The 25,921-nt window shown below is 42.5% G+C and overlaps 1 protein-coding gene across 1 annotated transcript in view; it reads left to right on the top strand.

Moving 5' to 3' along the window:
• Positions 1-25,921, top strand: part of TTC27 (tetratricopeptide repeat domain 27) — a 401,980-nt gene that overhangs the window by 331,222 nt on the left and 44,837 nt on the right. The window contains exon 13 of the mRNA XM_075594976.1: positions 25,138-25,190. Within this exon, the coding sequence (XP_075451091.1) occupies positions 25,138-25,190 (53 nt within the window). The remainder of the gene's footprint in view (positions 1-25,137; positions 25,191-25,921) is intronic.

The following is a 25,921-nucleotide window of genomic DNA, read 5'->3' on the forward strand; positions in this document are numbered from 1 at the left end:
TTTTTATATTCCCAATTGTATGATTATTCCAATTGAATATTTTTTTATTGTTAATCGCCTCCTCCTTCATAATGGCGTATGTCTTTTTAAAATCCCAATCTCTAGGCATATTATCAAGTTGGTAACGTTTACTTTTTTTATTTTTAGTATTCATAATCTGATTCTCATATTTTTTCAATTTTAGGATAGGATCTGCAACTTTTTGAGGTAACTGATCCTTTTAATATATGCACTTTTAATTGAACAATTTCTTTGTCCAATCTTATAAGTTCTCCATTTTTCATGTACCAGAAGTTTCATAAGGTTAGAGCAATGTTCTAAAATGCTTGTCTATTCCTCTAGAAACTTCTGATTCTCCAAACTTTATTTTTTGTTGTTGCTATATTCCAAGCCCCCTAGGGATTTTCTGGCATGTGATATACTATTCAAGTGTGATCTTATCACACCATATTCTAATCTCCTTTTTCACAATAAAGATAATTGGATAAAATAAATTAGATGAATCAGGGATATCCGAGAGAGAAAATAAAGAGACAAACCACACCAGGGGTAAGTAGTTAAAACCATCTATTCAATAACACGCGTAGCATCTATAAATTACAATCTAAATTAAATAAAAATAAAAAAGTGATGGTGAGTTCCGTTGGGGGATTGGAACTAGAGTCCAGGGGTCCGTAGATCGAATTCTGAAAGGCCTGGGCGCCAAAAGCTGGAACACAGGATCACTGTATGCATTTATGTGTGGTGACGTACCCTTCAATGCTTTTCGCACGTTGAATGTGCTTCATCAAGGAAGTGTCATCACTGGAGTGTAACGCTCCTTATATACCCATACATAGTCATCAACAAATAATGCAACTAAAACCTCTAATATATATATATATATATATATATATATATATATGAGACCTTATGATCATAAGAAAACCTCTTATGTTCTTGAATATTGCTTCCACATACACAATTGTGATCCGCATGCCTTGCATTTCTTGGGCATAGAGTTGTCAGGTCTAGCAACAGAGATACAGCTACTAGGTAGGGAACACTTCTGGATTTTTAAATTGAAGATCATGTATCCCTTGGGTTTCAATGACCCAATATGGTAGATATTACACCTTTTTTAAAATTAAAGTTATTTTTTAAATATATGTGGTTATAGGGTTTATGTTCTAAATTGCTATTCAGTTTGTGAAGGAAGGTCTGTCCATCAGCAGACACCATATTGGTATATATTATCTTAGTCTTTGGGTGTTTTTAGTATATTCATGTGGTTTATGCTATGTCGTTATATTTACAATATTTCATGATCCATTTTAATTATGCATTATTAGTTGTGAGTATACTATACACGACTAGAACACAATCCCAATTTTATATGTCTGTGTATCTTTATGACATATATATGGCAATGATTGGGTTATTACAATACATTTATCATTTATAGGGTTTATATTCAGTCTATGATTATTTATTATTTTTCACATATATGAAGAATTTGTAAGTATCTATATTTATTCACATTATCATATCAATTTATATTTATATATATATATATATATATATATATATTTACAATCATATTATAGGATTATATTTCTTGTTTTGCACACAATAAGAACTTAAATTATAGAGTTATAGTATAGACATTCTCCTTATGATAGAGAGAGACTTTTCTGTATTAATTGTACATTGTAATTGCATTATTGATTGACTATGTATGGGTATATTACGGAGCGTAAGACTCCATTAACAGTTATCCCTGATGAAGCACGTTCAACATGCAAACCACGTTGAGGTTACATTTTCACGCATAAATGCTTCCAGTGATCCTGAGTTCCAGCTTTTGGTTCAGGGACCTGTGCTCCCAATCCGGACCCCCAATCCGGACCCCTGTTCTCTTGTTCCAATTGTAAGTTATAGATGCGACGTGCGTTATTAAATGCATTGTTTTAAATACTTACCCCTGGAGATCCATTTGGATTATGTGCATGGGTGAATGATATACCTGCTAAAACTCCTTCTCTTACCGTGCACCTCAAAACTGGGACAATTTACTGGAGACTCTCGCAACCACCACCTATCTAAGTTCTTTCAAAACTAAAGCTGTCTCACATTTTAATCTGGTCTGTAACTGTTACATACGCCTATAATATATATATTTTATTTTCCCCCTCCCCCTTCAGAGCTCGCCGGCTGTGGCTCACTGGTGGGGCGGGAGGGTTGTGATTTCTCCTCCCCCCTCCCCCCTTCAGAGCTCGTCGGCTCACTGAGGGGACAGGAGGGTTGTAGTTTCCCTCCGCCCGCAGCCGCAGTGAGCTGCCGACGCACAACCAATCCCACCCGGCCCCCCCAGTGAGCCGCCGCCAAGCTCTGAAGGGGGATGCGGGCGGGAGGGTTGTGCGGCGGTGGCTCACTGCGACTGCAGGGGTGTTACTGATGGGGGTGGCGGCGCGCTGTGGGGACGGGCGGGGTTTTTTCTTTGCGGCGGCTGACTTTGGGTGCGGTGTGTGACGGATGGGTGGCGGCAGCTGACTTACTTTGGGGAGGGCAGGTTGTTACTTGGCGGCTGTCCGCTGCAGTGGCGGGCGGGAGGGTTGCGCTGCGTCTGGCTCTGGTTCCCCCCTTCCCTAGCTCTGAACATGCGTGATGTCAGCCAGACTTGCACTCAGAGTCCGCAAGAGCCAATGAGAGCCAAGGCTCGCCCTGCAGTCAATAACATATATGGGAGGAATGGGTGCTCTAAAATTTCCGGAATCAACGTACAAATGAGTCCAAATTATGAAGAGACATAAGCTTCTATGGGCGTGGGTAAGCTACTGGGTGAGGTGGTAATTCCAATGAACCTGTAAATATCTTCCTGAAGGAAACAGTGGATGGAAGATGAACCCACTGTGCCTCATTGGAGACAATAATGCATAAAGTTCTGAAAAACACTCACCCAAATATGTAGCCCTTGTAGCGAATCCAGAAATTGATGAAGGTCCACAAGCTAGAAAAAAATGTGCAAATAGCACACAGCAGCGCACTGCCAAAAATAAGGAATACAGGTGGATAAAAGTAAATGAGGATTTATTGCCCAATGAAATTGACAAACAAGGAGTAAGGACCCTCCTACTCGTTTCGCACAGTAGTGCTTTATCAAGGAGTAACTCCTTGATAAAGCATGTACTGTTGTACTATGAAGAATAAAGACCAGTTGCTGCTTTTATACGCCTGCCTGTGACTGCAGTTTATCAGGGGGAGTGCAAGATGTTTTTTCCTGTAATAATATTAAGCTAATATTTTATAACTTCACCTTCTATTCACCTCCCAACATAGATTTATTTTTTATTTTTGACTCCACCAGTAGACACTAAGGGCTGGGACCCGCTGTGCCCGGCGGCGTGGGCGGCCGCGTGAGCGCTACTCGCCATTGCCTTGTAGCCTCATGATCCGGTCCCAGTCCCTCCTCACTGCCAACTGACTACGTACTGTGACGCGTCAGCCAGCAGAGGGGATACAAGAGAATTGTGTTTCCGTGCGGCGACGCGTCACGTGGTCTCGCAGTGAGCCAATGAGGAGGGGAGCTGGAGGGAAGTCTGTGTGTCTTTGCAGCCGTGAAGCGCCCCCCCCCCCCCTCCTCTCTTGTGCCCGTTTCGCAGGCTGACCCTGCTCCGGGAGGAGGGGGGGGGGATTTCTGGGAGTTTGAGGGCAACGGGGCTCCAAGAGTGTGAGGGCTATGGTCACTGCTGGAAGCGGTGTCAGGGAAATAAATATATATATATATCATCTGCTGCTTTTGCTGGGTGTTGCAAATAGTTTGTGTTTTGGCCCGCCCCTGTCATGGCCCCGCCCCCCTGCCACATTTTGAACACTCCCCGCCTCCCCTCCCTCCGGTGCCGGTTTCACTGGAAAGGTTGCGGCCAGCTCCTGCTGAGTTCATCTTCTTCCCGGGGAGGAGAGGCAGAGGCAGCAGCAGCAGCAGCAGAAGCAGCATATTTGGTGGTTGGAGGGGGGGGGGGAAGACAGAGAAGCAACACGGCAGAGGGGTTTCCATGTGTGCCTGTGTGTAATGGCCCCGCCCCCCACATCATGACACCCCGCCCCCCCGCTCCTAAAAAAGTTTCCTACAGACCGCATATCGCGGTCTGTGTCTGTCAGCGCCCCGCCTGTCTGCAGTGCGGGCGCGCTGACTGAGGGAGTGGGGCCTTAGCCTTATGCTTATGTTTTTCAACCTCCAGGAGGTCTGTGTTTTAGCTTATAGTGCATTTTTCATGCAGATGGGACTTGCTGAGAATTAACCAGCAATAATACCTGGTTATATATATTCCTGTAGTGATCAGTTTTTGATATTTCTATATAGCAAATATACCTTTATAAGCTAATGCTCGCTGCATTACACAGCTTTTAATCACAGCATGGGTTAAGATACAAAGCCAATAAACCTACCTTTTTATTATTATCTATTTATTTATTTTGAGAGCCCGAGTGTGCCCAGTGCTCAAGTTACCGTAGTGACTTGGGTGCTCCTGCTTGTGACCGCCTTTCCGGAGTCCAGCAAGTCCTGTTACTTTTCCCCGATTCTCTTCAGTCAGAAGGCCAGGAAGATCCTCAGGGTCTTTGACGCCTTCATCCGAAGAATCAGGACATCCACTTCTTTTCCTTTCTTCGGCCAGAAGGTCAGGCAAGAAAGTCGAGACTTTTTGGCTTACGGCCGAAGCCTAATCACCCAGGGTGATGGAGAGAGACGGCGACTAACCACCAAAACGTGCCACAAAATCAAAACCATCACACACAACCCATTCAAAACAAAATAAGTGCTAGTGCAAAAGGGGCACCCTTCTACAGTGACCATAGCAGGGCACCAAGTGCTACGTGTTGGTCAGTTAAGCCAGGTGAGTTTAAAACTTGTCGTGCCCCCCCTAGCCAGGAGTCCCGGGGAGCGACGAGTGCGTCGGAAGTAAAAACCGTGGATTCAAAGTCTCCATGCCGGGAAAGATTTGTGATGCCTGTGCGTCGCCACATCTGGGGACTATACGGTCGGCACCATTACTACAGACATCCCCCCCGATTTGCCGGCTGGGGGTGCACGGTACACATTGAAATCTCGGGCTCTCCGTCCCGCCCCTCGGCCATGGCCAGAGGTCCAAGTGTGTGCCACTGCGTGTCCCTGCCACAGGTAGGACTGATACTACACTTGATCTTGGCCAACAGGCCGAGAAGCTAATGCTGCGTTACACAGCTTTTAAGCACAGCCTGGGTTAAGATGCAAAGCCAATAAACCAACTCACAGACAGCTGTTTTGATCTTTTGGCTCTCATTAGTGTGAGGCTGGTTGTACTGGCTTTGCAATTGTAAGGCTGGGTAGTGCAGCGAGCATAAGCTTTATAAGGATTCCATGTAAAAAATGGATTTGAGGCAAAAGGTGACACTGTGCTCATTTGCATGTCTTTTCCCAGAATCCCTTGCTGCAGTGGAAGCACTGTATGCTAGATGATAATGGCGAAAAGCAGGGTTGCAGAGATCAGGAGACAGCACTCTGGTAAGTTTGATCACAAGTTTTTGTATTGAAAAACACAAGGACACGAGGATGTTGAAAGAGCGACTGTGCCTTCATCGATCGGCCATCCGGAAGGCACTGGCCGATACTGAAGATAAGGAGGATTTGACACACCAACCTGTGGTCAGGCACTTCAAAGAGAAGAAGCATGGATTATCCACCTTGTGCTGCATGCCAATCGCCCAGGTTCGGACCTCTGGAAGAGGAGGTAACCGCAACAGAGCATTATTGCAACTGGAAGCAAGACTGATTCACAGCCTGGGTACTCTGAGCCCTCGAGGCCTAAAGGAGGACTTTAAACTCAGTTGCTTCCAATAAAGGTGTACCTGTCCCAAGATGTGGCCCGCTGATAATAGGAATCTTTACCACAGCAGACTAAGCATATTCCTTCGATGGATGGTTTACCTGGCAGACTTTTATTGGGTGCTGTGTGACATTGGCCACTATCTGCACCTTAACAGACCAATGCACTCTCTGGACTTTATTAGGTCTGATATGTACAGCTGCTAATATGCAATTTATTCTTACTTGCACCTCTCTGATCTTGACAATCGGCATAGGCATATCATTTTGTTTGGTCAGTTTTTGATTACCGTTATCTCTATTTGCTACACTCTTAATCTTCAACAGCAACTCTGGACTCATGCATTTAGACTATTTCAGAATATCTTTTTGGGAATGCCTTACTATATGTGTAGTGACACTGCATTATTTGTGTACCATATCACTTATTTATACACCCCATTGGTTCTAACTGTATCAAATTGTGCCAGTATTTATATGGTGTGCACTATCCCCAATTAAGACTTATGGAGCTGTGTTTGTGGGCTTTACTGATACATATTGCAATTTGTTTTACACACTGTTGGCTATTGCATGCCCAATACTTGATGGATTCAGCGCACAAGTAATTCCATACAGCCACGTCACCCTATTTTGGTGAGCACATTAGGTGTTCCACGGTAATTGCTTTCCTGCCAGCCATTCTGCCCATCAGCCTGTTCGCGCGAACAGTTAATTCACATGGGTCATTGACTATGCGCATGCTCATTAATACATTAGTACTACTTACCAGTTTAATATATTCAAGATGGCCACCGTTCTCCCTGTGATAGGTTGCTTGTACTGCACAGAGGTAGGTGATGCTAATTTTCTGTGATTGGTGTTTTTCAGCAGCACTGGGGTTTTGGGCTATATATATGTACTCTGCACTGTATTCATTGCACCACCTTGAGAAAGGTCCCACTGGGGGACCGAAACGTCGGTTTATGTGTCTCTTTTTTCAATACACAGACTTGTGATCAGTCACCTGATCTCGTTCTTCAAACGGTTTCGTATGGTTTATTATTGCTTTATGGGACAAGAACCCAATTTTTTCTACTTGCAAGTGGAGTGCCGGCTGGTTCTGTGGAATATATATATATATATATATATATATATATATATATATATATATATATATATATATATATATATATATATATATATATATATAATGGAAATATTACTGTATGCTCATTTGCACGTCTTAGACAGGTCTGCAACTCCGCTTTTCACCATTATCACCCTGCACACAGCACTTTTCACTGCAGCTAGGGATTCTGGGAAATGACATGCAAATGAACACACAGTGCCACCTTTTGCTTCAAAACAATTCAACATGGTTCCCCTATAGGCTTAAGCTTGCTGCATGGTCACAGCTTTGAGCACAGCCAGGGCTAAGATGCATAGCCAGTTAACCCACCCACAGACAGCCGTTTCAACCTTAATGGGTCTCATCAGTGTGGGGTTGGTTATACCAGCTATGCAAAAATGAAGCAGGGATCGGTTTTACCATACTAAGTTAAGTTATGGTGGGTAAAAAAAGTGACAAAAACCCTCCACAGCAAAGCATATAGCAAATGGAAATATTACTGTATGCTCATTTGCATGTCTTAGACAGGTCTGCAACCCCGCCTTTCACCATTATCACACTGCATTTTCACTGCAGCAAGGGATTCTGGGAAATGACATGCAAATGAGCACACAGTGCCACCCTTTGCTTCAAAATCACACACACATATATATATATATATATATATATATATATATATGTATGTATGTATATATATATATGTATATATATATATATATATATATATATTAAACACACAAACCCAGCAAGCTCAAACGCCCACACCCTCCTAATATTGACTATATGTAATGCCACATAGAGTGCAACTGGGCTGTGGCACATGAATATAGGAAAACACAGGGGGTGCCCAGTGCTACATCCAAATGACAAAACATACATGGTAATAATTACAAGAAATGATGCTTCAATACTAATAACATTGCTAATGCTAATAATAAAATATGGTTTTTTAGTTAGAAATTTTGGCCAAAACATCATAAGCTTGCACACCAAACGTCAAGGTAAACCATAATAAGTGCAAGTCCTACACTACACTGCATTTGTTCCCAATACCTCTGTATGAGGTATTTGCACTCTATGTGGCATTACATATAGTCAATATTAGGAGGGTGTGGGCGTTTGAACTTGCTGGGTTTGTGTGTTTAATTAATTTCTGACTGGTATCAGTTATATGGAGGTTGTGGCACCTCCCCCAGAGCTCACGTCAACTCCCCCTTTTTAATGGTGGATTGTCTCATCTTGCTGCAGGTAATGAATCTATTATGGTTCTTCCCCCTCATACAGAGGTATTGGGAACAAATGCAGTGTAGTGTAGGACTTGCACTTATTATGGTTTACCTTGACGTTTGGTGTGCAAGCTTATGATGTTTTGGCCAAAATTTCTAACTAAAAAACCATATTTTATTATTAGCATTAGCAATGTTATTAGTATTGAAGCATCATTTCTTGTAATTATTACCATGTATGTTTTGTCATTTGGATGTAGCACTGGGCACCCCCTGTGTTTTCCTGTATATATATATATATATGTATATATATATATGTATATATATATATATATATATATATATATATATATATATATATATATATATATATATATATATTGTGACATAGTCCAAAGATGTTAGGCAGCTTTCTGCCCCATTTTAGAGCAGAAAGTGCAGGAATAGCTAAAAATGATCCGTTCCACAGCTTCACATTAACTCAGGCAGCTGGATGGAAAATCCAGACCACAGATTACAATGGCTCTAGTTCTCCCTCACCTGCTCTTCTAATCACATGCACAGGTATTTAGAGCAGAGAGGTTTTGCATTTCACTCTCTCTCCTTGGAGCCTGGGGGCTGGGGGTGTCGCTACTCTCCTGCATCCAGTATCGAGGTTGACGGCCTCTCCACGTATCACAGTACCAGAGGATTTGCCTGGACACCCCAAACAGATAAGACAAACAAATGGTTACTGCTGTTGCTAAAAGACTGTGCTGTATCTTGTGACCCTAAATGAGAGTAATAATAGTAATAGTTTTAAGCTGGGGAACCAGTTTAGTTGGCCAGCAGCTGTTAGAGAGACTGATTTTGATGTGTAGTTAGATCCCTGAAAGGGATAGGATTTTGTTTATATAATTTGGTTTCTTTTTACTTGAAATAAGTGTGGGAAATACTGTAACAATGAAATGAGTGAACTGCTGAATGAAAGTATCTGAGTACCTCTAACCTACACATGTTAAAGCTGCAGTACCTTACTTGGATGAAAATAAAGCAGGCAGAAGCAATGAGTTAAGCAGCTTAATACTTTGCATGATCCTGTTTTTGTATTAAATAACCCTAGAAGACTGTGTCGGGAAGAACCCAGACAGACGTCAGCACTACAAAAGAGGGGCGTTTGTCACATATGGTGGAGAATGCGGGCAGACACTAAAGTCTGTGGGTTTGCAAATAAATGCGGGGGTTTAAAATGGCCGCCCAGCTGAAGTAAAATACAGATGCTATGAGTGAAGTCTGTTCCACTGTGTATATCAGTTGTGCTTCTAGCATACACAGAGAATGTGCGAAGTGTGGATGCAATAGCACCCTGAACCCAAACAGAAAACCAAAATGTTTTGCTGAAGAAAAAATTTTTTTTTTGCATCTAGCAAGTGCTGTTTGTAAAGCTAATGCCTTTTGCTGAAGTGAGTGAATTTGCAGCTAGCAAGTGCTGTATGTAAGTTGCTGAAGTGAGTGAAATTGCAGCTAGCAATTGTCCCTGCCGGGTTTCTAAAATGGCAGACGTGAAATGTTTGTTGTGTAATGTACGTAACCATACAAAACAGTGTCCCTTCAGGCCATACTATGATCACGACCCTGGAGGAGAGCCGTACCCACAGATGAATTTAGTATGCTGGGCCTGTCGTGAAGTAGGTCACATGGAAGATGTGTGCCCCAAAATTTTCAAAGACAAACAGCTGCAAAATCAAGCAATGCCCTGTGAGTGCAAGCAAGATGTGGAAGCTGATAACAGTGAGTGTGTGCCCAGGACCACTGATATCTCTGGAGCTAATAAAGCAAAAAGAAAGAAAACTGTTCCTCAAGTCACAGGGGAAGTGACCGAGCCACTTGAACCTGCACTGTCAGGACATGCGTCAGAAAGGCGCCGAGATGAGCAACAGCCCATAGGGCCTGGCGCAATCGTCCCAGGAATGACGACACGCCTAGAGATGACAAAGGCTACTGCTACCATCATAGGCAGAGAGCCAAGCGAATCAAAGAAAACAAGAACTGACTGGAAACTATGCTATGAGATGTCCCAGAAAGATGTGCAAAACTTCATCACAGAGTTGGGGGTTTCTCGGCAAGAGGCTAGCGCGCTTAAAGCAGAGCTGGAACTCTCACGCCATGAGGTCTACGCTCGCAGCACAGAGCTGTGTACATTGAAGGAAACCTATGAGAATACCCTGAGTAATTTAGAGACTGTAAAAAGAGAGAATGTAAGTCTGACACAGAAAAATTCAGACTTGACTGACCAGATCAGTGAAGGTGATGAGAAACTTCACCAAGCAGAAAAAGTGGAGAAGCAATTGATCCAGGAAAAGTTAGAAATGCAGGAAGCACTGCAGAATACAGAATCAGCGGCGATCCAGGCGACACAATCTGCAGAGCTCCAAAAAATGGAGGCGCTGATGCAAACCCAGAGCAAGCACCAGAAAGAGGTGAAGACCCTGAGGGAGGTCTGGCACGATCAGGTTGGAGAGCTGCAGAAGCAGATGGCTGAGCGCGAGATACAGTGCGCCAAGAGAGAGGAGGTGTCCGTCCGTCAGGTGGTTTGCCTGACACTGCGCTATAAAAGCGAGATGGCCGATATCTACAAGCAGCTGGACCACACGGCAAATGAGGGGGCCCGGCTGCAGCTGGAGCTGGACAAGACCCGGGAGGAGCACCTGCAGCTGCAGGTCAAGAATAGAGAAAATGAAACAGAGTTAAACCTCGCTCTGAAACAGATGACGGACATGGGAGAAGCGGCTAAAGTGGTTCAGTCGGGCTATCAATCCTACCTCCTAACCAAGCAAGCGGTACGTTCCTATACGTGTATCTTTAATGCTGTTGCAATATTACGATTTGCTATAAAGATGAAGTTGGAGAAAGAGATTCCAAGGCTAAAAGAGACACGGTCACAAAAGGAGACCAGGGAAAGTAAACTCAATGCCCTCACTGATGACAAAGAGGAAGGAGAAAGAATTGACTTTGATTGTGCTGCTGTTATTCAAGAAACAGATAGGCACCCTCCTGAGAATATACTCCCTGATCTGGAATTCAAAAATCCAGATCCTCAATTTCATTTACGTTGTCCAGAAGATTATCAAACTAGTGGACACACCCAGGACAACACAGAAGATGTTTTAGCCAAGTGGGTGGCAGTTCCTGAAAACACAAACTTGTTGACAGATCCTGATGACATGGTTAATATGGACTACGTTTGTACAGAGGCAACTAGGTCTCCAAAACCCAAAGGCCTGGTAATGGCCACAAAAGGGAAATCAAAGATTGAAAAGAAAAAACAACGAAGGTTAACACGGCGCCTGAATAGTTCCATATCTCACCAATCTGGACCACACTGTGGAGCCAAGGAGAATCTGGTCCAAGGGTCTCATCAGAAGCTAAAGATACAGTCCAGTCATTTGCAGGTTGCAGCGGGCTATGAAATAAAGTCAAAGGATGCAATAGACTGGAAGTCAAAAAAAAAATGTTTTGGGGAACTGACCGATTTATTTTTTTTATTACACGTGTGGACTATGTCACGGACACTTAACTATGCAAATAAGCATTTTGTCAATATTACAATGTTATATTGGTTCTCTGTGTTGAAAATGTAGCTAAACTACAAATTAATATACAGGGTTGATGGCCCTTAAGATTACAAGGCTGTAGTATAAGAGAAAAAATATTGGTAGCTTACAATATGAAAAAAAAAAAAAATGCCCTTTTCGGTTGGTAAATTTATAATGAAGTTCATATTCGTATCATGTGAATACTTAATGTTGTACTGAGGAGTTAGCTCAAGTATTTCAGGTAGGACGCTCACCCCAGTGAGGTCCATGGCCGCTCACCCCAGTAGGTGTGAGCTGGGGAGGGGGATATGTGACATAGTCCAAAGATGTTAGGCAGCTTTCTGCCCCATTTTAGAGCAGAAAGTGCAGGAATAGCTAAAAATGATCCGTTCCACAGCTTCACATTAACTCAGGCAGCTGGATGGAAAATCCAGACCACAGATTACAATGGCTCTAGTTCTCCCTCACCTGCTCTTCTAATCACATGCACAGGTATTTAGAGCAGAGAGGTTTTGCATTTCACTCTCTCTCCTTGGAGCCTGGGGGCTGGGGGTGTCGCTACTCTCCTGCATCCAGTATCGAGGTTGACGGCCTCTCCACGTATCACAGTACCAGAGGATTTGCCTGGACACCCCAAACAGATAAGACAAACAAATGGTTACTGCTGTTGCTAAAAGACTGTGCTGTATCTTGTGACCCTAAATGAGAGAGCATTGTTTTAAGCTGGGGAACCAGTTTAGTTGGCCAGCAGCTGTTAGAGAGACTGATTTTGATGTGTAGTTAGATCCCTGAAAGGGATAGGATTTTGTTTATATAATTTGGTTTCTTTTTACTTGAAATAAGTGTGGGAAATACTGTAACAATGAAATGAGTGAACTGCTGAATGAAAGTATCTGAGTACCTCTAACTTACACATGTTAAAGCTGCAGTACCTTACTTGGATGAAAATAAAGCAGGCAGAAGCCTGAGTTAAGCAGCTTAATACTTTGCATGATCCTGTTTTTGTATTAAATAACCCTAGAAGACTGTGTCGGGAAGAACCCAGACAGACGTCAGCACTACAAAAGAGGGGCGTTTGTCACAATATATATATATATATATATATATGCACCGTTAGTGGCTGTTATATATGAGCTTACTCACTAACTACAGTATAGTACTCTTGCCCATTCAATCTGTACCAGGCATTTTTCTTGTATTTGCATATATATGTGTGTGTGGGTATATACATGTGTGCATGTATACACACACACATTATTTAAGTTATGGTGGGTGAAAAAGGTGACAAAAACCACCACCGTTAGCATATAGCCAATAAATATATATTTGGAATTTTATGTTTATATCAAATGTGATGAAATCAACAGTCCAAATATATATATATAAAGTAATTAGCTAAGTTACCAATCGATCCATTCACCTGTGATTGATCGGCGAAATTCGGCTCGGGGCTTCACTAAACGACTGCAGAGGAGTATTCTGCAGTCAGTGTGACTTTGTAAATGGTTGCTATAGAAACAAAAAAGGATTGTTACACTATACTGTAATATTCAAAATGTAATTCAGAGATTTTTTTGGGGAAAAAAATGCTACATAGTCCACTATGTCACCAGTGAGGGATCCTGCCATAGATCCGATTATACTGCATTTCCAGAATGACATCCTTAGGATTCGATCTACATTCCTGATCATCGCGGCATGGGTTAATGCTTACTACCACCGATCGAGACCGAGTGGCTTTAGCAGATGATCTGTGGTGCTGAACAGCCTCCCCATATTACTATGAATCGAAGAGCAACTCTCCTGATTGGATAATCCTGTTATGACGTCATGACGCCATGCGGAGGTGTACGTGCATCACGCAGATAGAGATGCGTCTATGGATACCGTCGGGGCTGCTGATCTGTGTAAATAGCAGACAGCTGGGCAGAGATACAAGCCTCCCTCTTCTTCTGATTCTCCAGCCAATAGCTATTGATATTATGCTGGGGACAGCTGTCTCTAATCCTGAACTTTCTTTTAAATAGTGAGTCTACTCCAGCAGTCTCCACACTCCGTGAAGAAGCCGCAAGGTGAAACACGTGTAGAGTGGGAGCTGCTGCAGTGACCCTGAGACTTCATTTTGTGACACATACTCCTCTGCTGACTTTGGGACTCACAACAAAACGGATTCTGAAATCTGGCGGAAATTTCTGTCTGGCATTTTGAGTTATACTACTGCACTTTTCATTTCAAGGGGGGACGAGTATACCATTTTCTCTTTATCCCCTATGCTACATCTGATGGACTTTACATGCTATTCGTTTATCTAAGACTTCATGTTATCCTGGATACATTTGGACATTTGCTCATTTTTATGTTAGGATTTTTTTGGTGACACTTGGATTTCTTTGTGTTATTTTTTTCAAACGGATTAATCCATCTTCACACATTATTCCTAGATTTCTGCACACTTCCCACCACGGTGGGTTAGCTTTACCTTTACGGTTTCCATCTTGCAGTGTGTGTGGTTTATATGTGTATGATATCAGTGTATTTATTAGTGTGTCCCTTAGGTCTTTTGGTTTACATTGTGGCTGGCCGGTCTTGCTGATCCAGGGAACTAGTTTCCCTGGGATCTCACCCGACACTTTTCTTGCATTAGCCTGATATTTGTGTATAGGTTTAGACTTTCTGTATGGGCCATATATTATATGTAGTCACTTTGTCTATTTCAGGGTTCTGCTTTGTGTTTTTATTATGTTTTAGTTTGTTACAATTGAGGACATTAAAGTATTATTTTTGGGGGATTTTTTGAGTGCTCATTTTTGAGACTTGTGTCTTTTTTGTATAGTACAGAACTGATTTATTAAAAAAAACAAAAATTATTTGGTCTGCAGCTTTTAAAAAAAATTGATGGAATGCATTTTAGCTTAGAGAATAAAATGACTAACTTGAGAACTATCAATGCAAAAAGAACATCCATATGCATAAAATAGAGTAGTTGTAGGCCTCAAATACATTTACTGTATTTGCAGATTATACCCAAACGCTTCAAAAGTCTAGATTGGTCATTTTACATATACTGTAGTAAAAAAGCACAGTCTCCAGACTTCCTCAGGCTAAAATGGGAATGTGTTTCACAGGCTGGAAAGGATCACTTCACCAATGTGGTTTGGCGGTTGATGTGTTTATTGATGTGTTTATTGATAATGGTTCGGATTTAATTGGTTGCAATTCTTAGCCAGGTGGCAGATATTCATGAATTGTAATGCGCATGCGCTCCAGTAATGTGTCGACTTGCAGGTGTTTAAAAAAATACCACAGTGGTCCATTGTAAATTGGCCTTGGTACTGAAGAAGTTACAATAATGTATCAATTTAGACTTTTCATATAAAAAAATATATGCACAGTGTCTGGTGTTTTATTGTCCTGAGAGTCCCGACATGAGGGCACCACCGCAGTCTGTGTTCCAAAAACCCGACAGAACGTACGCTTATTTAATATGGGCCGCGATTAATGCAACAGATAAGATGGCAACAGTTGGTCAAATGTATCAGTATTTTATCGAAAACTAGGACTTTTACAAATTTTCACCAGATGCTCATGTGTGGAAGCGTGCAATAAAGAAAAAGTTATGCATCGATCCGTGTTTTTTTCGTATTGTTCCCGGTGTTATTGGAGGGTATTGGTGTGTATCACCAGATTTTTCCCCTATCTTTGATCATGGAGACTTCAAAAGGCAAAAGGTCATGTTAAAACCATCTAAGAAACGTCAGTCGCTGGCAAGCAATGCGCCAGCATCCAATAACGGTCCGACCGTCAGTGAAAACCTGGTGACCGGCAACCCTTGCTGTCTGTCCCCGTCCGGATACCTGCAGCCTGAGCCAGATTTCGCGTACAGATTCCAGCAAGCTTGCATGTACCAAAGTGATTTCCAGCCTCATCAGCTGGCACCTGTCAACTACGTGTATAATCAAGAATACGGGACTGGCAGTGGCTCGGCGCCAGCTGATTTGGCAAAATCTATGGTGAGTAATGTTGCCGTATTTTATTCTGTTTTTGAAATATCAATGCACAGTCAAGCGATTCTCCTGTAAGCAATATCATTGGCTGAGCAGCTTCTACAGTAGATACTGCACAATTGGTGGAAAGCTAGGCGCATGCGCATTGGAACCTTCTTGAAACGTATATGCATATACTGGAAAAAACAAGCGTGTATAACCAAGTAGGGCAGACGCCGGCAGCAGTAAGGGTCCACACACGCATGTGTGATGAAGTGAAGCAGGAAGCAGCGTCATCGAGATATCGCGAGAGAGGCTGTTGTGCTTGCATGCAGGAGTGTGTGGATTTCCCTTACTCGGCGTCCATCTTGGAGAGTGCTTCAAAGTTAGAGGGACATACACCACACATCGGGGAGCCCGCGAGGACCCTTACTGCTGCCAGCGTCTGCCCCACTTGGTTATACACGCTTGTTTTTTCCAGTCCTGCTGTAAGTAGGGTTTTGGGTTTTAACCCCTTGATGACTCGCTGCAGCAGGCTCCGTTTGTTTTATTAAATAGTTATTTTACTTTCAGCTTGTTTGTTTAATGTATGTTTTTTGTTAAATGTTTCATGTTGTTTGTCCAATTTAAACATTACATATTACACTATTATTTTCCTTTGTTTCTGTCCCTATGTCACGGACCCCCAGATTGGAGATCTTCCAGTGTTTGGACCATTTGGATTTTCTCCCCCTCCATCTGTTTGGACTCTATTAGGGACTATGGACTCTTTTGGGCGCTGGTCTGTATATGTTCTATCTCCTTTATTACAGTACAGAAAGTCAAAATATTTACAGTAGGATGGTGTACAGTACAGTAAGTCAGGCCTGCACTACTCCAGTCCTCGAGGGCCGCAAACAGGTCCGGTTTTATTCTGAAAACCAGGCCTGTTTGCGGCCCTCGAGGACTGGAGTTGTACAGGTCTTGTGTAAGTAAAAACATTTCTTTATTAATACAAGTTAAAACAAGCAACAAGTCAAAAAATAAACAACAGTTGAACAGTCACGCAAATTCGATCCCCACCAGATTGTCCTTCCAGGGCCGATGCCTTGTATGACGCAAAATGCCATTAATGAAGTCTCGAACGATTTTCATTAAAGGATCTGAAATTGAAAAATAGCGCCGCAATTCCTCCACAATAGCCCTTCTTAAATTTTCAGGAAGCGCCCTTTTTTCGCGATTTCCTTCGTAGTTTACATTTTTGGCCCACCCGCAGTACACCAAGTAGGACACGTGGTGCTTAAAAATTAACATGCCATACTTCTGGGGTAAATCGGCACTCATCACACTATACTTTTCCCTGATCCCTCGCGCAGGATGATGTCGGGCACCGTATCAATGCAAGCGTATGTAGGTTGGATTCTGGGAGTGGGTGTGCTTCTGGGAGCGGGTGTGCTTCTGGGAGCGGGTGTGCTTGTGGTGGCGGGCGAGGGTAGGTAGTCAGGGAGGAAGCTTTCCTCCTGTCTTGGTCGCCGTGTTGTCTCCTGGCGTGGTCTTGACGGGGTTGTCATGTTATCCTCCTCGTCAACGGCATACATGTACACAAATTCTTCTGGTGGAGGGGGTGCACTTGGTGTTGGAAGGTGGTCGAAGGTCCCATTCATCACATCCATGCCACCCTCCTGGTCCGGCGTCGGGGATACAGGGGCATGAACACCGAGCAAATTATGTATCCCCGCTATGTCAGTCTCTATCTTCTCCATCCGTTGATCCATCTTCTACATCCGTTGATCCATCTTCTCCATCCGTTGATCCATATTTAGCATGGTCTCTAAAAGAAGATCTATCTTTACCCGCATAGTAGAGTTCCCGGGGATATCGACACTTAACCCATTCAGCATGCGGTCTAACGAGCTGGTTCTTGTGCATGGGGTGCTGTGGAGATCTGGGTGGATGGGTGCTAAGGAGGATGAGATGGGGGTTCCCTGGAGAGAAGCGGCAGCGTCGTCGAAGAAGGATGGAGAAAGTGACCTGTGGATTTCCAGGCGAGAAGCGGCAGCGTCGTCTAAGCGTAATGGAGAAAGTGACCCGTGGATTTCCGGGAGACCAGCGGCAGCGTCGTCGAAGAGTAGTGGAGAAGATGGGCTGTGGGTTTCCGGGAGAGCGGCGGCAGCGTCGTGGACGAGCAGTGGAGAAGATGGGCTGTAGATTTCCGGGAGAGCAGCGGCAGAGACGTCGAAGCGTAATCGAGGAAGTGGCCTGCGGGTTCGATGGGTTGGCTGCCATTTGTTTTGCCTTGAGTGTACATCACCGAATTTCTTCTTGACATAATAAGGCTTACGTGTATTAAAACCCTTAGCCTTTGGGGTAAGCAGAAGGTTTTCTTTATTAGCCTTAGCCTGTCGCTTTGGCCTTGGCTTGGAAACGGCTGCCGCCTTTCGCTTTTTCTGTGTGATAGGCACGGCAGAGTCAAGTGGCTTCCTGCGTCCGTAGAATCGGGGTTGATCCATGGAAGCAGATGGCACAATGCAGTTTCTGGACAAGGTCAAGTTCAGATACAGATCATCGAGTCGTGGGCTGTGCAAAGTGTGTAACCTTTTATGCATGGCGACGAGGTACAGGTGTTAAAAGTGGGCGTACTCTAATGTGAGTCATTAACGTATAAATATACTATCCATTTTGTGGATTCACTGCAATTTGAATACACATCGACTAAACATTGAATATACATTCTTGTACTTGTATTTCTTTCTACTCGCAGCTATGCCTGTTAAAAAGATTTCAAAGGATCTCGGCATGAGATTTAAGGAGATGTACACGAGCGGACAACGAATTGCAGATATCCAACGCTGGTTAGCTGCTTCTGGCCTCGTTGTGCCATCAACCACCGTGTGCTATCATGCACACGGAAAAACCAAACAACGCACGAGGACACCAACGGTAACTAACGCGTAAGTATATTTATATAACTATATAATACAGTATATCTATTATTGTTTATATTGCTGCATCTATAATTGTTTACTGTAAATTATGTGCTGTACTTGTGGCCTACTGCACTGTAACTTAAGGGATTGTTGTTTTTCTGTACACTGTAGGGAGACAACACTTCTGGTCGACAAAATAAGTGAAGAGAATGATGAGAAGAGTGCCTTAAGGGTCAAATGCACTCTGCTGCAAAATCACAATCTCACTGTATCCAAGACCAGGATAAAGAAGATGAGACGCAGAATTGGATGGAAATATGGACGTGTGAGGTTTGTACTGGACAGTACAGGAGGTTAAAGTGTTGTTTAAGAAACTGTACTACCTATAAAATTATTCCTTGTCATTACAGAGCGTACCCTATGATAAGGGATGTTAACAAGATCAAGAGAGTGGTCCAGGCCCAGGCATGGATCGACAGTGGAGAAACTTTCCAGGATTGCATCTTCACTGACGAGTCTACTGTTTCGCAGGAGAGATTTGCCACCTTTGCATTCCACAAAAAAGGTCGCATATATATGAAGCCGCGTCCAAAACACCCAGTGAAGATGCATGTGTGGGGTGCCATCTCTAGGCGTGGACTAGGATGCATTGTCATCTTTGAAGGTAAAATAAGTCACACGCTTTTGCCTTATGCACTGTACTGTACTAGTGTGCAGTTTTTTGAGCACTTTTCTTTTCTTGTTATTGGAATCATGAATAAAGCTTTTTTCCAAGAGCAAATTGTGCCTGAGATTGTAGAATAAATCACACGTGAGTTCCCAGATGGTCACCGTTTCTACCAGGACAACGATCCGAAGCACACCGCGTCAACAGCGCATATTCTTGAGCGCGGTATCAACTGGGTGAAGATGCCAGCGGAGTAAGTGTGGTAACCGTGTCTCATTTTTTCCCACTGTTTTTACTGTGTATTGTATATCTTTAACTAATTGTCCTTTTTTTTCCCCCTCCAATGACAGATCGCCAGACTTCAATCCTATCGAAATGGTCTGGCATCAGCTGAAGGACCATATCCGAAAAGTCATGAAACCCTCCAAAAAGGATGAGTTGGCGCAAGGCATAATGAGTTTTTGGAACGATGTACTCACCGTGGAACAATGCAATAAATATATTGACCATATTGCGACTGTGTTGCCCATTGTGATCGCACGTAATGGGCAAGCATCAGGAAGGTAGTATGGTATAGTACTGTACTGTCGTATGGTACTGTAAGTACAGTATGATACAGGTAAGTATGGCACAGATTTTTTCTTTCCTGAGAGAGCAGCAGTAGCCACCTGGTTACAAAGTATTTAACAGTAGCTACAGTATACAGTAGTTCCTGTATAGACTAGTTTGACAGTACTATCTGCATACTGTAGTCCAATATGGAGTAGCTATACAGTACACAATGCCATAATACAGTATGCACATAACTGCACTAATTTTTTCTTTTCTTGTCTTTTCAGAAAAAAAGGATGGACTGGGGGAGAGGGGGGGGGGGGGGGTATCATGTGTAAAGTTTGTGAACTGTGTGTACAGTTAAGTGTATCTAAACAGCAGTCATGATTTACACAAAACCTCCCCCCTCTCAATGAACTACACAGAATGAGGAAGAAGATAAAGACGGAAAATTTGTATTACTGTTTTTATTATTATCAATGTGAATTATTCATGATTATCCACCGGCCCTCAATTTTCATCCCCCCCCCCCCCCCTCTCTCAATGATTATTTGTATGTTTCTTTCCTGATAAAATACATATTTAATTACATTAAGATTTTATTTCTTTGAACTTTAAATTCACTGTGAATGTGTGTGGGGGGGATTCTTCAAGAAGACATACAGTTTTAATAATTGGTTACCTTTTTAATAATTGGTTAAATAATCAGATTAACATAAGGAAAGCCAACAATAGGAAAATTAACGAATGATGTGAGAGAGGTTGAAAAGCACAATGACAAGCTTTAGAAACGGAATGGTTCTGGAGAGGTGTCGATAAGAGGTTGTAATCCTTGAGCGAGCCCTGTGTGTGTCTGCGGGAGGGAGGGGGCTAAAGCTCCATGAAGGATTAGCTGTATTGTAGTTCAAAGATATGACATATTTTCAACAGGCAGGTTATCATAATAATTTGATCCCCACACCCCCAATTACATAAAAACCACACAAATCAACCATGTGCAGTCAAACGCACAGTGTCGCAGTCAAAAGCTACAGCACAGATTGAATATCGTAATATCAAGATGGTTTAGGCAGGCTTGTGGAGAAAATAAAAATAAAAAATGACGAGAGAAATTTTTTTTTTTTTTTTTGGTCACTCACTTGAACTTCGCAAGCAAGCAGTGTTGAAGTTATAGACGCATGCGCAGTAATCATCAGCTAGCAAGCAGGAATGTGATTGAAACCAGAAAGACACACATTCAAAGGAATGGTGTGGGAGAGGTGTACTGTAGATAAGATAAGAAGTTGAAATACTGCAGTGTAGTAAATTAGCCTGTGTGTGTGCGGGGGCGAGCGAGGGGAGAGCGCTGTATATGCCGAAATGTGATACTGTTACAGTACACGCCTATGCGTTTCAACAATGTTCAAATGAGACATATAGCACTGCACATGCATGTATAAATATGCAAATTTACAATTACTGCGCGCGCGCACACGCAGACTGTGTACTGACGTACTGTAAGTTGAACTGCTAAAGTATTAGACAACAGCTCGCGAACGCCCCCCTGAGTTTTTAGACGGTATTACAGTATTGCAGACATCGCTTATAAAATGCTAATATTACGAGCGCTAAAATACCGGAACATATTCCGGGGGGGAAAAAATACGGCATCTGCCCGCGGTTATCAGAGTTGTGCCGATACGGCCGCATTAGGATAAAGGCGGGGCCGCAGCTGTATGTTAGTTCCCTTAGAAAACCTGTGAATTTTGGGACAAGGCTTTACACACACAGCTATCTCTCTGATTCACTTTTCCCCATACATGGACCCTCAAATGAATAATACCTCCCCTCAATCCGTCCCAATATATCATCTGTCACGAACAGCACACTTGTGAACATGTGACTTATATATGTAACCAGGGTTAATGACCACCTAACATCTGTTTTTGCATGAAAAACAGATAGAGATTCTACATAGAAAACCCGGGTTCCATATTTAATAACTTCACAAACATTTTGAGAAAACCTTCTTAGCCCTACCCTCTGGTTAAGAATGCCTTTCAAGGTACATTTGAAAGGATCCTGTTTATTCTAGTGTCAGGGCAGCCATATTTCAATCCCCCCACTTTCAAATCCAGATATCCTTTATCCTTAGATCAGCTCATAAAACTAGGCATGGACAGCAGTCCACCCTGCCATAAAACAATTCATGTATTTTCTAAGGCAATTTGTAACCAATGTTAACCTCTTGTGTGCCATTACAGTAACTGATAATTAAAATAAATGTTTTACCCAAATCTGACACGTATATGTATTTTTAGTTTATTTGTTAAAGTTAGATTTGGGAGGGGGTTGATTTCCTCTTGCTGCTCCCTTTTGTGTCACTGTGTGATCAGCAAGCGCTTGTTCACTACAGAGTCATCCCTCACCCCGTATCTTTATTGGTTATCTGATAAGGACAGGGTGGGGATAAGGGTAAAGGAAACCGTTGATTGACGAACAGTTTCCCATTCAGAAATGCTTAAGAAATTCAACTGGCCGACTTTGCACTTTTAAGTGGCGTTAATAAAATCTAAAATTAAGAACAATTGAATGTGGGTATTTAGAGAGACTATTCTTAGATTTAAGCAACTTCCTGATGAGCAGTGTTCGCGTATCACAGGCTTTCTCTGATATGTAAAATTAAGGGCACATCTCCCTGCGTGTTTTATTTTTCGTTTTCAAAGCTTTTCCCATAATAGGCTATCTGTGGTCACCTCTACTTTTTATATTTCTCAATGGTTCTTTGGGGTATTTTTTATTCCCCCCAAATTAGCCAAAAACCTAAATGAATAGGCCTGGTAATCCCCTCTCACTTGGTGTCATTGAAGACCACAAAGAAGTTTATCTGAGATGAGACTTTTTTTTTTTTTTTACATACTATTGGAGCAGGGAGTCTCTGCAGCTGAACCCCATTAGTTTCAAAGCTGTGACATCTTCAGGTTTGTCTTCCTATTGGCCGGTGTGACGCGGGGTCTTTAAACTTTGCAGAGATACCGGCACCCCCATTGCAGGTCTGTATCTCGGGAACAGGGGGTCCACGGAGCGGAAATTAATGGGGTTCAGCGCTGGAGGTCCCCTTTTTCAAACCTATATTGAAAAATATATAATTAAAAAAAAAAAAAGCACATGAATTGCTCTTTTACATTAAATTAGAAATAAAATCGTAAGCGACTACGCGCAAAATAAAAATTTAATAAGGTTGGTAATCTGTAAAGATGTGGGAATTTGCCAAAATAAATTGTCAGACGTTAAAAGTTAACGTGTGACGCTTCATATACTGACATTTATGTCAAAATACAGCTACATTTAGCAACATTTTGGTTAAATTGGTGAAATTTTGAGTCATGCTATTTTTTCTAAAATACTAAATTTAAGAGGACCCTGCAAAAAAAATAAAAAAATTGTGGCAAAACATTTTTCAAAAGGAAGTACAGGGGATTGCATGTTTAAATCTATAATTAGTTAAAGGAACTGATATTTAATGCTCAATAGCCATTCCTTGGCTGTGCGAGCAGAGACATGCTGTGCGCAATAAACAGCTTGACTCCTAAATCCTGGAGCCGTCTCTTATAACCAAGTATTTATCTACAAATTCAAAGTTTCCTTGCAGAACTGTAATTATGTGTATGTATGTAACTTTCTCTAAGTGGTTTTCCAACCCCACCTAATTCTGTGCCCTTCATATAACAAAGGCTGTTTTTTCAAAGATGCAGCCTTTTCAACATATCTAATCTTTCTACATGAAGACTCTTTATGTCGAGAAGCTACTTTATATTAATGCACAAAACATAAATGATGCATCCCAGTTCTTCAGGTATTGCATTAGGCTGCATGTTGTGACCAGTAGAAATACAGCATGACTGCAATGCTGGTGATACCTATGCCGGCAGGGCTGAAGATGCGGCTCAGTAAGTAAAGACACTGACTGATAACAATGACACCGAGTTGGAATCGGGGGAACCGGTTCATAGCCCGGTGTCGGCTCCTTGTGACCTTGGGCATGTCACTTTATCTCCTTATGTCTCAGGCACGAAAAACATAGATTGTAAGCTCATCTGGCCAGGGAATGTGTCTGTAACAATCCTATGTGCTGCGAACAGTGCACTATACTGTAATTGTGAAGCGCTTTGTGTCCCTTTGGAAGAAAAGCGCTATATGAAATAAAATTATTATTATACATACATAACATGCAAAAAAACACTTAATTTCTAATCCAGGGCTGGCCGTGCACATGTGGCCCCAAATCCATACTTTTTTAGCAAGCTCATCCAACCTAAACAGTTCTTTTAAAGTTCATATTACTGCATAAAATACCACATCCTTGCCATAATGTCCTTGCAGATTCTCTCCCTTTCATGCATAGCCCCTGATTGTTGGCTACAAAATATATCATTTTCCCCCTAAGAAATATTCCTTCATCTTAATGCAACTCGGTGTAAGATGAATAGAAATCCTTCTCTCTGCTCCAGGATCTCCATAATAAAAGCCATTCATATTCTGGTTTAGATCAGGGTTAGCCAATTTCAGTCGTCAAGAGCCACCAACAGGTCAGGTTTTCTGGATATCCCTACTTCAGCAGAGGTGGAGCAGTCTTGGACTGAGCCACTGATTGAGCCACCTGTGCGGGACCTCTGTAAGCACTGCGCCCTCCAGTTTGCGCAGCCCTGCTTTAGGGCATGGATGGGCATACATCCTGCCCACCGAACCATTCTCTTTGGCCCGCCCTCTCTCACCTCATCTGCAAGAGCGGAGGCAGAAGAGAGAGCGGCGGCACAGGTGGGGCCTAAGATGGAAGCTAAGCCCACTGAAAGTTTCTCAACTTCCATATTCACCGCGTCAGTGGGCTCCCTCTATCGCCGCCACTTTACTACTGCATCAGGCAGGAATGGAGGAGAGGGAGAGTGAGAAAGGAGGGGGGATGGAGTAAGAGAAAGGGGGTCATGCAGGTGAGGAGGGGAGCATGTGGTACCACACACTTAATCTACATTGTGTGTGACCCCTGAAGTTTACCAAAGCTCGGCATGTGGTCCCCCAGCTTAAATAATTGCCATCCCCTACTCTAGGGGAAGAACATCTGATTTAAATTATACTCTCTTTCAGAAAGTATTTTGCATATTTCACTGTCCTTTGATTCCTGGTTTGTACTAAACTGTCGAATACGCTAGTACTTCAAAAATGGCAAATATTGTCTGGATCCTGGAGCGGAATGTATGCTATGTATGTTATTTATTTCGCTTTTTGGTCTTAATTCCAGAACGCTGAGGCATGGAATAATTTGTCATCTGCCTACATCAGACTGAAGCAGAAGTAAGTACCTTAAACATTTCCCTCATCGATTTAGGAACAACTTAAAGACCTCCAACCCTCAGGCATGTGTTCCCTGTGATTATTAGTTGACAAACATCGCCAACATGTCATATTTCATGCAGAGGCCCCTTTCCCCACAGTCATTCCGCTTGTTTTGGTCTGTAGAGATGACTTGAATGTTCTGAACATCTTTCCTACTCTGACCAACAGTGATATAGGGAAGTCTTTACACACTGCAGTGCACTGGGAGTCTGTAGCTTTTACTATTAGTCGGCACTGATAATGTGTTTTGGGTTTCAGTCCTTCAGGCAGAAAAAAATGGAGAGAATTACAAGTGTGTAGTTTAACTCAGCATTGTTTTGTATGGTTTCATGTTCATTTTCAGGGGGATTATTTCTTAAAATCTTTTGACTGGGGCAATATTACCGGGATAAAAATAAACACAAAATCACCAGAGTTATCCCCAAAAATCCAATAACCTTTTACTGGATTTTCTTCCTTTCAGAAATGTGGTGGTAGTTGGAGCGGTTTTATAGCTGCAGCCTGATAAATAAACCTTCTAATGTTGCTTTTCCGCCTTAGAATCGGAGAGTAGAGCTCTGACAAAGGGTCATGGTGTTTGTTTTACTTACTGATCAAAACCACTCGTGTTCAATTATTATCCGTGCTTTTTCCAAGTCTGTGTTCACGCTGCATTATTTGTCATGGGAGATAGCTACATAGCAGGCACA

The sequence above is a fragment of the Ascaphus truei genome, chromosome 4, assembly GCF_040206685.1.
Source record: "Ascaphus truei isolate aAscTru1 chromosome 4, aAscTru1.hap1, whole genome shotgun sequence".
In the NCBI taxonomy this organism is placed as follows: Eukaryota; Metazoa; Chordata; class Amphibia; order Anura; family Ascaphidae; genus Ascaphus; species Ascaphus truei.